Source organism: Phyllobates terribilis, unplaced genomic scaffold (assembly GCF_046119375.1).
Source record: "Phyllobates terribilis strain yellow unplaced genomic scaffold, ASM4611937v1 Scaffold_12__6_contigs__length_324123572, whole genome shotgun sequence".
Classification (NCBI taxonomy): domain Eukaryota; kingdom Metazoa; phylum Chordata; class Amphibia; order Anura; family Dendrobatidae; genus Phyllobates; species Phyllobates terribilis.
In genome coordinates, this window is record NW_027362772.1 from 248,511,537 (window position 1) to 248,525,674 (window position 14,138).

General features: G+C 48.7%; 1 protein-coding gene across 1 annotated transcript in view; it reads left to right on the forward strand.

Annotated features, from left to right (window-relative positions):
• The first annotated feature begins 674 nt into the window (after positions 1–674).
• The window catches only part of LOC141171785 (uncharacterized), a 68,013-nt gene continuing 54,549 nt past the window's right edge, over positions 675–14,138 (forward strand). Inside the window, exons 1-2 of the mRNA XM_073655426.1 lie at positions 675–776; positions 3,714–3,793. Coding sequence (XP_073511527.1) covers positions 3,782–3,793 — 12 coding nt within the window. The 5' untranslated portion in view covers positions 675–776; positions 3,714–3,781. The remainder of the gene's footprint in view (positions 777–3,713; positions 3,794–14,138) is intronic.

Consider the following 14,138-nt stretch of genomic DNA (forward strand, 5'->3'; position numbering starts at 1 on the left):
GACCTAAAGGGGCACTCGGCTCCGCTTGCCTCCGTGTCGTGCACCTGGCACATTACATAATAATAATAATAGTTTATTTTTATAGCGCCAACATATTCCGCAGCACTTTACAAATTTTAGGGGGGACTTGTACAGACAATACAGAATAAGCATATTTCATATCAAAAGGAGTGAGGGCCCTGCTCGCGAGCTTACAGTCTATGAGGAAGTGGGGGAGACACAAAAGGTAAAAAGTACATATATTGTATAATACATGAATTATTCTAGAATTTACAAGTGCTGGAGTGAAAATAAAAATGTCAGCTGACACTCAGCCATACAATGAAATTGCTATTACCTCACATAAGAGTGATTCTTATACTTTTATTATTATTATTATTATTATTATGGAATTGCTATGTATGCAGTTTCCTCATATAGTACATAAAGCCTAAGCTGCATCTTTATTATCATAAAGGGGCTGTGAAGATGCTGCAGTTTTTGGCATATATCCCATACAAATGGCGTTCTTTGATGCATCATTTTTCAGTAAAGCAGACAATGACCTCTAGGGGGCGCTGCCGCCATTTTCCTGTATTAGGCTACGGAAAGATGGCGCCGGCTTCGCTCGCTTCCGTGCGCTCTGCATCCGCACACAGCCCGTCCCTCATCATTGCGCCTCAGGCTTTGTTCCAAACACTAGAGCGAAAACGTCATTTACCTTCCTGTCTCTTACGCAAGACTCTCGGCGCCATTTTGTTGGAGACCAGGACATCTTCGGACTGCAGACTATCACAGTAAGGAAGCCCCGTCATATCTAACGTTATATCACCCCGCATTATGTGCCCAGCAGTGCATTGTGTCTGTGGGGTGGAGTGGTCACGTCCTGCTGTGTGCCCCTTTGTGACAGATGATAGTATATCTGCATTCCCCTGAATCAGTCACCAGTATGTCCAATGCATGGTGTGAACACAGCCCTGTAGATTTGGGGTGAGCCCCCCGTTAAATCCCACAGCAATAAGCCTATTGATTGAAAAAAAATAATTTGGAAAAAACCCTGGCAGACTGTCCTATAGGACGACCACCTATACTGACTCCCTTAACCCCTTCTCATCCATTTCTGTGCGTCCATTATTTTTCCTCCCTCTTCTTCCCAGAGCCATAACTTTTTTTATACATTTTTTGTAATTCGCATAGAAATATATGGCTTTTTTTGCCACCTGAGTACGAGTTGTAGTTTCGAATGACGCTGTTCACTTTACATTTCATTCATATCGTACTGGAAAAAGGCAAAAAAAAAAAATCAGTGTAGGCTGTGTGCTATAGCCACGAATGGTGCGGGCTCAGCTCCCGAGCCTGCGCCATCCATACATGTGCGGCAGGGTGCACAGACGGATTAATGATGCCTTATGTAACTATGAAACAACACCAACAAAACTGTGCATTTATTTATTTTTTCCTTCATTTATCATATGAGATAAACAGTTCTTATTGTATTAGTTTGGGCAATAATACACACTACAAGAACACTTTTTTTTATTTTTTACAATTTGCTACTTTTGGGAAAAAGTAGGGATGATTAAAACATGTATTAATAAATAAGTATTATATATATATTATTATATACACGTATATATATAATGTTTTTAAAAATAACAGGTGTTGGGCTGAGGGGATCGCTGTTGTTCTATTCTCTCTTTCATTCCATTGCTTTTATCATGTATCAATGAAGCTTTTTATGTTTTTTTTTGTATGGGCTTGTTTAGCTTCCTTTTGGCTTCTCTTGAATTTTGGAAGTGTCCTCACATATATATTTGTTTGGCCTTATATAGGTTTTTATCTGTAATCTGAGAGCAGCATGACGTAGGGACCAAGACCCTTTTTCCAACGATGTGTCACCTACTGGGCTGCTTGTTGTAGTTTTGATAAAACCAGTGTTTTATCAGCCGGAGATTTTCACTAGAGGACTAGGTGTCACTGCCTTCTGGTCCAACCGCGCCCACACCACTGATTGGTAGCTTTCTGCCTATGCACAGTGTACACAAGAAGCTGCCAATCAGTGGTGTGGGCGGGGCTATTCCGGGCTCAGCATTCTAACCACTGCTAGATCTGCATCAGAGAAAACAGAGATTGTATCAAAATGACAGCAAGCAGCCCAGTAAGTGCCATATCGCTGGAATCAGGGTCTAAGCCCCTACATCATGCTGCTCTTAGATGGCGTAGCAAAAATATGGTGAAAAATTCCCTTTAAGAGTTTGAACATGGCAGACACGACAACTCATCAGTACCCCGTGATTGCGTCGTGCGTGGGGATGATGGCCAATAGAACTGACGGCCACTATAACACTTGACATGTAAAATTGCTTGTATTTACAAGAACTGTCAGACTATTTTTACTGCACATTGAATGCCGTAAAACTGCAGGGAAAAAAAAAACAATGGCGGAATTGTGTTTTTTTTTTTTTACTATTCCACCTATTTTGGAAAATGCTTCCTGTTTTTCAGCACATTTTATGGTAAAGTGAATGGTGCCATTCATCATTACAGCTCATCCTACGGAAAAAAAATGCTATATGGATGGAAAATTAAAAAAGTTATGGCTCTTAGAAGAAGGGGAGGAAAAAAATGAAAGTGCAAAAATTTTAATTTGCCTGATCAAAGAGGGGAGCGGTGGTGAATTTTCTGTCCTCTGCTCCTCAGCACTCGGCCCCCCGCTCTGTAACGTTACGGGGTCTCCACTTTTTGACTGAGTTGCTGCGATTCCTCCCACTTCTCAATAATATCACTCACAGGGATTTAGGAGGGAAGAAATGTCATGAATGGACTTGTTACATCGGTGGCTCTTAATACAGGACCGCGTTGGGCTCAGTGAGCTCTGCACCACCGGCCGATCTGTCACATGTTTGTAATGGCAGACAGCACGGCGGGGGGCCGGAGGTTATACACCGGGGATAGGGAAGGTGGATGTTACACACAGGGGAAATGGGGGGCGAGGGACCGGATGTCATAAACTGGGGGTGGGGAGGGTAAATGTTATACACTGGGAACTGAGGGGCCAGATGTTATACCCGGGGGGGGGGGGGCAGGTGCCAGATGTTATACACCAGGGGGGCTGGATGTTATACACTGGGGGCAGAGGGGCCAGATGTTATACCCCACAGGGCAGAGGGTACAGATGTTATACCCCGGGGGGGGGAGAGCAAGGGGCCAGATGTTATACACTGGGGGCAGAGGGGCCAGATGTTGTACACTGGGGGCAGAGGGGCCAGATGTTATACCCCACAGGGCAGAGGGTACAGATGTTATACCCCACAGGGCAGAGGGTACAGATGTTATACCCCGGGGGGGGGGGAGCCAGGGGCCAGATGTTATACACTGGGGACAGAGGAGCCAGATGTTATACACCAGAGGGCGAGGGGCCATATATTATACCTGGAGGGAGGAGAGAGGGGCCATATGTTATACTCTGGGGGCAGAGAGGCCAGATGTTATACACCAGAGGGCGAGGGGCTAGATGTTATACACTGGGGGCAGAGGGGAAAGATCTTATTCACCGGGGGCAATGGGACAGAATGAGAAACTGGAATTCCTTGCTGAGGATGTGCGTCCAGTGCTTTTCTCCATGTAGTGTGTCTTCATACTGTATATGACACGTGCAGTTGAGCTGTAGAAAGTGTCTCTGTGTAATAAACTTGATTTTGGCGCTTGACATTTGTGTTTTTCATTGGATCTAGTGAATGTGGTTGGTGCTGATAGCAGAGATACACTAGAACGTCACACGGACTGATCCCGAGGCCACACAATGTCCCATCAGGTGAGAAAACCACTCTTGATTCACAGAGTATTTATCAAGGACCTATCCGCTTCCCTGACTTGTATGTCTTAGTAAATCCTTGTATTCCTCATTAAATAACAATTCTTTTCTTATACCTGGACATTGTGCAGTTCCTCTGTTGTTCTTCCTGGAAATGTGTTACCATTTCTAGACAATAAAGCATGTCCTTATAAGCTGATGGTGCAGGTAGACGCACATATAAGGGGGAAGACCGGGGTGTAAGTACTTTCAGAACAAGGGATCCGGAACTGCCGGGGCCGTACCTCTAGTTGCAGGGGGAAGACAGACTGCGAGCACAGGAGTCAGGTGACTGGGAAGCTGGGGGCGTGTCCAGAGTGAGAGCTGGGAGGTCAGGTGACCGGGAAACTGGTGGCGTGGCTAGAGAGAGGGGGAGATGAGGACTTTTGCACGGGAAAGTGGCAGGAGAGTCCCGCTCAGGAGAGCAGTGTGAGAGGGTCCAGGCTCCTGGCTCCAGTACTTGGAGCAAGATCCGAGTGCAGTGGACCGGAGGAGTCAAGCCGACTAGAGGGAGAAGAGATGCAGGGTCTGTGGAGCTGAGCACGTGAGGTGCCGTGTTATGGACTAGGGGCTCAGTGGGTAAAACCGGAGACCGCCCGCTGCCACTAGAAGACGGAGCATTGTTTGGGCGGGGAAGCCTGAAGAAAGCAACACCGGCATCAGCTGGCAACTGCCTTGTGGAGGATAAGAGTCAGCTAAGTGTAAAAACTGTCGATTACAACCGGTTCGACTCTGCTACATCAAGTTAAACTGTGAAATGTCAGTTATAGACTTTTACCTGCTACTTCCCTTGTTTTTCCCCATATTTTCCCCTGTTACTCCCTGTGTGGAGATTGACCCCGTTATCATAAACCTCCCCTGTTTATTAACCCTGTATTGGCTGCTCTATGTTTCTGTGTCAATGCATCTAAAGTACCCGTGTTACATTTGGCGTAGTCGGCTGGATGCAGTCGTTAGACACAGACACTGCAGAGCAGTCCATCCTGGGAGCCCCTAAATCTAGCTTGCCGCTGGGGGCCATGCTCAGCAATCTCCCAAAGTTCACCAGGGACAATATGATGCTGTGGGACTGGATTGAGAGAGTTAGGAGTATGTTTCGTATGCATCCGATGACCCCAGCTATGCAAGCCGAAATAGCCTTACTGGCCCTGGACGGCGAGGCCCGACAATCCGTGATGTACCGCCCTCCCAATGACCAGGATACTGTAGAAAAAGTGGTGCAGATACTGGAGGAGATGCATGGGGATCCCACCAATGTAGGAGAGCTGAGGATACGGCTGTTTCACCAAGTGCAGCAGGAGAGGAAGACTGTGACGCAGTATGTTAATGCCTTACTGAGGGTGCATGCCTATATCACTAGAAAAGACGACATGGGGAATTTGGGAATGGGCCCCCCTGACGTGATCTTAAGGGACCAGTTTGTGGCAGGCCTCAGGGATGTGCAGCTGAAGTAGGCCTTGCGGGAGCGCCTGCGCGCTAACCCACGTATGACTTTTCTAGAAGTGGGGGCGGAGGCACGTGTGAGAGAGCAGGAGATGGGGGTGACGGCCCTGGCAGGGATGGTCCGGAGTAACGAGGTACCCACCCCGCCTGCAGCTGAACCGGAATGGTCCAGTCTCAAGAAGACCCCTGCCCCGACACCAGAGATACCCAGATCGATTGCCCCAGTTCTGGAAAGAATTGAATTCAGGCTCCCCCCTGCAGTAGAGTTCCGTAGAGGAGTGAGGCAGCCCTACACAGACAGAAACACGACCGGCTGGAAGTGTGGAGGCGCAGGACATTACGCCAGGGGCTGTGCTAGCTGAGGCGGCCGCGACTGTCTGGGCCGAAATAAGCCTACTTTCAACAGCGATTTCCAGAGATAGCGCGGCCTGAATGGGGACCAGTAATTAGACTCACGGCAGCTAATCAATTACCCATCCCGGTCGCAGGGGTGGTGTGGATGAAGATCCGAGTGTGTGGAAAAGATGTGGGAAAAAAAGGAGTTGTCCTGGTCGCAGGGGGAACCGGAAGTGGACCCCCGGTGACCCTCGGAATGAATGTGCTGAAAGAGATCGGGCAAATCCTGATTAGTGAGCCGAAGGGACCAGTGGGACCCGCGAACCCCCCAAAGGAGGGTCTTTCAACAACTAATCCGAGCTGCCCAGGCTCAGGAGACGTCGAGTGAAGGGAAGATCCTGGGGAAAATAATAGTGCCAGCAGCTACGGCGCTCACCTTACCGCTCGGAAAAACTGTACTCACGTTATCCGCACGGGCCTGCACACCTCTTGAGGGGGTCGTAGTACAGATAGAACCAACATCGATGGACAAAGTACCCCCGGACTTTTGGTGGCTCGGACACTGGCAACCGTTCAGGGTGGCAATGTTATAGTGCGGTGTGTTAATCTGGGCGAAGATGATCTCACACTCCCTCCCAGGGCGGAAATAGCCCAGATTCTGGGAATGCCAGAGAAGTTGGTGCGACCTGATGTGGTACAGCTGTCCACTGTACGAGGAGACCCCTGGACTCTGGCGGTCACAGTGCCGCCGGAATCCCACCGGACTAGTGCGAAGGGGGGACGAAGAATCCTAGAACGAATGCGGGCGGAATTAACGGGACTTACACCTCAACAGGTGCAGCAGGTTGAGAAGGTACAGAAGCGGTACCAGGAAGTCTTTGCTCGCCATGAGGATGATTTTGGTTGCACCGAAGCCATTACCCACGAGATTCCCACGGGGAGCGCTGCCCCAGTAACATAGTAACATAGTTTGTAAAGCCGAATAAAGACTTGCGTCCATCAAGTTCGACCTGTTAGTTCTGTAATTGCTAAAGTTGATCCAGAGGAGGGCAAAAACCCCAAATGATTTAGCCAATCTTCACCTGAGGAAAAATTCCCTCCCGACTCTGAAACCAGCAGTCAGAATAAATCCCTGTATCAACCTACTATTTTATTTTATTTTTAAGTATATGCTGAAATCTGCCTGGTATCTAGAAATGCATCCAGTCCCCGCTTGAACTGGTGTAGTGAATCCGACATTACCGTCTCCTCACTCAGTGAATTCCATATTCTCACTGCTCTTACCGTAAAGAACCCCTTCCTATGCTGGTGCTGAAACCTTTTCTCTTCCAGTCTTAGTGAGTGCCCTCTTGTTACCGTAATATCCCTCCTTTTGAACAAATCCCGGGTAAGATCTCTATACTGTCCCCTAACATATTTGTACACATTTATTATGTCCCCCCTCAACCTTCTCTTTTCCAGGCTGAATAGTCCTAGTTTTGCCAACCTCTCTGGGTATTGCAGTCCCTCCATTCCCTTTATTAATTTTGTTGCCCTCCTTTGTACCTTTTCAAGCTCATTTATATCCTTTCTATATATTAGGGCCCATAACTGAGCACAGTATTCCAAGTGTGGTCTGACCAGTGCTTTGTACAGTGGAAGAACAATGTTCTCATCCTTTGCAGCTATACCTCTTCTGATACATCCCATTACCCTGTTTGCCCTTACAGCAGCGGCCTGACTTTGGGCACTCCAATTTAGTTTGCTATCAATCAAGATGCCCAAGTCCTTCTCCATCTCTGAATTCCCCAATGATTTCCCATTCAGTGAGTACTGGTGACTTCCATTTTTCCTTCCCATATGTATGACCTTACATTTCTCCTCGTTAAACCTCATTTGCCATTTAATGCTCCACCTACCCAGCTTATCCAAATCCCTCTGTAGGTCTGCACTGTCCTCTTTTGTATTAATTGTTTTACATAACTTTGTGTCATCTGCAAATATTGCTATTTTACTATTTATCCCGTTGACTATGTCGTTAATAAAGATATTAAATAACATTGGGCCTAGTACAGACCCCTGTGGTACCCCACTAGTGACGCTTACCCAATCTGAGTATATTCCATTTATAACCACCCTCTGCCTTCTATCCTTTAGCCAGTTAGTTACCCACTTGCAGACATTTTCCCCTAGCCCCATCATTCTCATTTTGTATACCAACCTATTATGTGGCACGCTATCGAACGCTTTTGAGAAGTCGAGATACACGACATCCACTGGTTCCCACTGATCTACTCGAGAGCTAACCTCCTCGTAGAAGTCAATCAGGTTTGTTTGGCAGGAGCGATTCTTCATGAATCCATGTTGGTTCGGGATTAAAAGATTATTAGCATCAAGATGCTCCGTAATTGCCTCTTTAATTAAGCTTTCAAAAATTTTGCCCACAACGGACGTCAGACTCACCGGCCGATAGTTTCCGGCGTCACTTTTCGCTCCCTTTTTGAATATTGGCACTACATTCGCCTGTCGCCAATCAAGTGGTACAGACCCAGTCTCAACAGAGTCCTTAAATATAAGATATAACGGTCTGTCTATCACATTACTTAGTTCCCTTAGTACCCGTGGGTGTATGCCATCAGGTCCTGGTGATTTGTTTATTTTAATGTTACTGAGGCGTTTCTGTACCCCAGCTTGGGTTAGATTTGTCATACTTAGTGGAGGATTAAGTTTGTCACTTCTCATTTCTCCTGTTAGTTCGATTTCCTTTGTGAAAGTTGTCGAAAAAAAATTATTTAATAGATTAGCTTTATCCTCATCTTTCTCTATGATTTTGCCTTCCTCACTTTTTATCGGTCCAATATTATCCGATTTAATCCTTTTACTATTTATATACGTAAAGAACAGTTTGGGATTTGATCTACTTTCCCTAGCAATACGTTTCTCTGTTTCCTCCTTCGCTATTTTTATTTGTTTTTTACAGGTTCTCGTTTTTTCCTTGTAACACATTAGTGCCTCCTTACTGTTTTCCTGTTTTAATCTCTTGAATGCCTCTTTTTTGCTATTTAACGCCCCTTTTACGTTCTTGTTCAACCATATTGGTTTCCTCTTATTTCTGGCCCTTTTATTCCCATACGGTATATACCTCTCGTACTGAGTATTCAGAATTCTTTTGAAGGTTTCCCATTTACTATTCGTATTCCTTTGATTAAGAACTTTGTCCCAGTCAATAAGTTGAAGGCTTTCTTTCAGCTGATCAAACTTCGCCCTCCTAAAGTTTAATGTTTTTGTTGTTCCCTTATTGATAACCCTACTGAAGGGCATTTTGAAGTCGATAATATTATGGTCGCTATTACCTAGGTGCCCCCCTATCTGTACCTCAGTTATTCTATCAGGCCTATTAGTCAATATTAAGTCCAACACGGCCTTCCCTCTCGTTGGTTCCTGCACTAGTTGGGAGAGATAATTATCCTTAATATTTGTCAAGAACCTTTTTCCTTTCTGAGATCTACAGGTTTCTGTTTCCCAGTCAATATCCGGGTAGTTGAAATCCCCCATTACAATCACTTCATTATGTTTTGCTACTTTGTCTATTTGTCCTAATAGCAGATTCTCATTCTCCTCTGTTATATTTGGTGGCTTATAGCAGACCCCCAGTAATATTTTATTATTATTTTTAGTTCCCTCTATCTCTACCCACATGGACTCGACCCCCTCTTCTCCCTCTCCTATATCTTCCCTTAGTCTGGGTTTTAGACATGACTTTACATATAAGCAGACTCCTCCGCCTTTCCCCTGTTTCCGGTCCCTTCTAAATAAACTATAATCTAATAAATTTACCGCCCAGTCGTAGCTATCGTCTAGCCAAGTCTCTGTTATACCTACGATGTCATACCTCTCCTCCGATATAAGCGCCTGCAGCTCATCCGCCTTATTGGTCAGGCTTCTTGCGTTGGTCAGCATGCAAGATAAAACTTTGGGGTTATTTAGCATCCTATTCTTCTCTAACGATCTAACTGTACTATCCCCACCCCCCTCTCCACCCTCATTATATTCACTTCTCCCCTTCCCCCTTGCTTGCCTCACATCCCACCTATTTCCTTGGTTCCCCCCCCGTCTCTAGTTTAAAAACTCCTCCAACCTATTAGCCATCTTCTTCCCCAGCACCGCTGCACCCTCCCCATTGAGGTGCAGCCCGTCCCTACGGTAGAGCCTGTAGCCGACCGCGAAGTCGGCCCAGTTCTCCATGAACCCAAACCCTTCTGCCTTGCACCAACTCTTTAGCCACTTATTCACCTCCCTAACTTCCCGTTGGCGCTCCTGTGTGGCTCGCGGGATTGGTAGTATTTCTGAGAAAACTACCTTGGAGGTCCTTGCCCTAAGCTTCCTACCTAGGTCCCTGAAATCATTTTTAAGGACCCTCCATCTACCACTCACTTTGTCATTGGTGCCGATGTGGACCATGACCGCTGGGTCTTCGCCAGCCCCACCCAGTAACCTGTCAACCCGATCCGCAATGTGCCGGACTCGAGCGCCAGGGAGGCAGCACACCGTTCGGCGATCCCGGTTTTTGTGACAGATTGCCCTGTCTGTCCCCCTATTAATAGAGTCACCCACTACCAGAACCTGTCTTGCCTGCCCTACGCTTCCTCCCTCCCCCTCATTACTGGAGCATACATTCCCCCGGCGGTCAGAGGATCTGTCGTGCTCCAATAATGCCGGTTCTGAACCAGCCTTCCTATACTTCTTCCCTCTATCCCTCCTAACTGTTATCCAGCTCCCTGCCTGTTCAGCCTGCACTTCCCCTCTATGCTCCACCCCTAGTATTGACCCATTGAGTGTCTGCTCGGTGAGCAGCAAACTCCGTTCCATGTTGTCGATGCTCCTCAGTACCGCTATCTGAGCACTTAGATCCAGAATTTGGGCTTCCAAGTGCACGATATGCTCACATCTCTCGCAGCAGTATGGATCCTCGAGCGGTTGCTCACGGAATGCATACATTGCGCAAGATGTACACTGCACGGCTCCGGCCAAAATGGACGTCATTCTAAATATGGGGATACAGTCAGTATATATATACAAGTACAAAACACAATTATTTATATATAGGTGTATGGACGGGGATCAATTAGGGATGTGCAAGTGTATCAATTAGATATCGGCGGGGGATCAGTTAAGTATCAAGTATGGACGGGGGAATCAGTGCGGGAGAGATACCGGCAGATACCTCCCCAGATGTATAAAGAGGTTAAGGAGATGCTAGCCCATATGTTACAGAATGGTGTGATACGGGAGAGTCAGAGTCCGTGGGCAGCCCCGATTGTCCTGGTCCGGAAGAAAGATGGGATCCTGCCATTCTGTGTGGACTATAGACGACTGAATGCCTGTACAGTACAGGACTCTTACCCACTACCCCGAATCGAAGAGTCCCTGTCGGCCTTAGAGAAGGCAAGATACTTCTCTTCCTTGGATCTGGCCAGTGGGTACTGGCAGGTGCCCGTGGCCGAACATGACCGTGCGAAGACGGCGTTCATATTACCCATGGGACTGTTCCATCGGCCTGATTAACGCCCCCGGGACGTTCCAGCGTCTGAGAGAGAGGTGCCTGGGCGATTTGAACTTCGAGGCGACACTGATTTACCTTGATGACATAATTGTCTATGCCGCCACCTTCAAGGAGCACCTCCAGCGACTGGAGCAAGTACTGAGTCGCCTACAGAGTCATGGCCTAAAGGTGAAGCCCCAGAAGTGCCACCTGTTCCGCAAACAGATCGTATATCTCGTTCCTACTGTGTCCGGTGAAGGAGTCAGGCCCACCCAGGAAAAGGTGGCCGCCGTACAGGCGTGGCCTACCCCAAAGACAGTGAAGGACGTTCGGGCCTTCCTGGGACTTGCTGGGTACTACCGAAGATTCGTGAAGAACTTCACCTCGCATAGCCAACCCATTGCTGGAGCTACTTAAGGGAGTGCCGGCGGGCTCCAATAATCAGGCGATTCGGTGGGGAAGCAGCCAGGAAGACGCCTTCCGTGCCCTAAAAATGGCCCTGACCGAGGCCCCAATACTTGCCTATGCGGATTTCTCCCAACCATTCATACTCCACACTGATGGGAGCCTACATGGTCTGGGAGCCGTGTTATCCCAAGTACAGGAGGGGAAAGAGCGCGTGATTGCGTACGCCAGCCGCTCCCTTCACGACTCCGAGAGGAACCCAGATAATTATTTCTCTTTCAAATTAGAGTTGCTGGCTCTGGTTTGGGCAATGACCGAGAAGTTTGCAGAGTATTTGTCCGGGTCCGAAGTACTGGTGAGAACAGATAACAACCCGCTGGCCCACCTGGAGAATGCGAAATTGGGGGCCCTGGAGCAGCGGTGGATGACCCGCATGGCCAGGTACCGGTATAAGATCGCCTACCAGCCTAAGGCAGAGAATACTCACTCCGACACCCTCTCCAGAGTGACATATGAACGGCCTGATCATGACCGCGATGAAGATTTGGAGGCGGATGAGACCCCTAGCTTCCGAAGTTTCGTGGGACCGCTGGCCGCGGCGCAGGGACAGATCGGAGAGACGTCGGAAGAACAAGTACTAGGGCGGCCAAGAGATGACTGGATCCGACTTCAACAGACTGACAGAGAAGTTTCTCAATTACTTCAATGGGTGGCTTTTCGGCAAGTCCCCAATCGAGAAGAGAGGAGTACCCTGTCCCCGGGAGCACTGAAAATGCTGGGACAATGGGAGAGACTGTGTTTGCGAGACGGGCTGCTGTACCAACAGGTGCTGCTACTGCGAGAGTTCGGGACCACCTGGCAAGTGGTGATCCCAGAGAAGTTGGTCGGAGTAGTGGCTAAGGAGGCTCATGAACGAGGGGCTCACTTCGGACCAGAGAAGACGTTTCAGTGGTTGCAGAGGCTGGTGTATCATCCCCGACTGCGAGCAACAATAGAAGACACTTGTCGAAGATGTCGGAGCTGTGAGCTGGTTAAGCCCCTGGAGCAACGGGTCACCATACAAACCATTGTGACTTCTGCCCCCTTGGAGGTGCTGATGATCGACTATTTGACTGTTGGACCAGCGCATCTCAGGTATGAACATTGCCTGGTAAAGACAGACCACTTCACAAAGTTTGCAGTAGTGACCCTGACCAGAGACCAGACCGTCGAGTCAGCTGTGCAGGCCATCTGCCGAGACTTCATTCGGGTGTACGGCTGCCCAAAGAGGATCCATTCCGATCAAGGCGCCTGCTTCCAAGGCCGGGTGATGGAAGAGCTGCACCGGTTGTACAAGATTGAGAAGTCATGGACTACTTCTTACCACCCTCAAGTAAATGGGACCTGTGAATGCTTTAATCGGACACTGATCCAAATGCTCCGCACGTTGGAGGAAGATTGGAAGGTACTATGGCCTGAGTTTGTGGCCGAGCTGGTGTGGGTCTACAACAGCCGAGTGAATAGTACGACGGGGTTCACTCCTTATACCTTGCTGTTCGGGCGAAAGGGGCGAGAGATTACCGAGTTAGAGCTGGACCCCGAGGAGGACTACCCACGGACGGGGATGTCTTCCTGGGTCCGGGAATGTCGGCATCGACTGCAGACCCTCCGACGGTTGGTACAACAAAAGTTTCAAGAGCTAAAACATCATGAGACATTGCCTCTTCGAGGGACAGCTCTGAGGCCCGGGGTGTGGGTGTTGGTTCGGGACAGGCGGCCCCGGGGCAAATTGAGTAGGCGGTGGGAACGGACCCCGCACCGAGTGAAGCGCAGGATTGGCTCTGAAGGACCTGTGTATGAAGTTCAACCCGAGGGGGCTGAAGGAGCCCCTACCAGAGTGGTTCATCGTAGTATGCTGCGACCCTGTCTGTCTAAATGTGACGAGGATGGAGAAGAATCACCTGCTTCTAGAGAGAGTCCTGTCACAGTTGCCCCAAGCCACGATGTGGACGAAGAAGAATTGTTGATTCTACCTCCGAGCCCCAGCACTCGATTACCTGCAGTCCCCAGTGCAGGCGGCGAGGGAACAACAACGGTTGAAGCCACCGGGCAAGCGGAGATTGGGAATCCGAGTGACCCTGCACCCCCCATCCGTCAAACCGAGTTACGCCGGTCAGAATGGACAACAGCAGGAGTGCCTCCTCACCGTTACGAACAAGATCAATTCATATGGCACCGTATCATCCAGGAAGTCCAAGAATGTGAACGTTTGGTGAAGGAACTCTCGCCCGTGGAATGGCGAGTTAAAGGAGAGTGGGGGAGTAAGGGGGAAGACCGGGATGTAAGTACTTTCAGAACAAGGGATCCGGAACTGCCGGGGCCGTACCTCTGGTTGCAGGGGGAAGACAGAATGCGAGCACAGGAGTCAGGTGACTGGGAAGCTGGGGGCATGTCCAGAGTGAGAGCTGGGAGGTCAGGTGACCGGGAAACTGGTGGCGTGGCTAGAGAGAGGGGGAGACGAGGACTATTGCGCGGGAAAGCGGCAGGAGAGTCCCGCTCAGGAGAGCAGTGTGAGAGGGTCCAGGCTCCTGGCTCCAGTACTTGGAGCAAGATCCAAGTGCA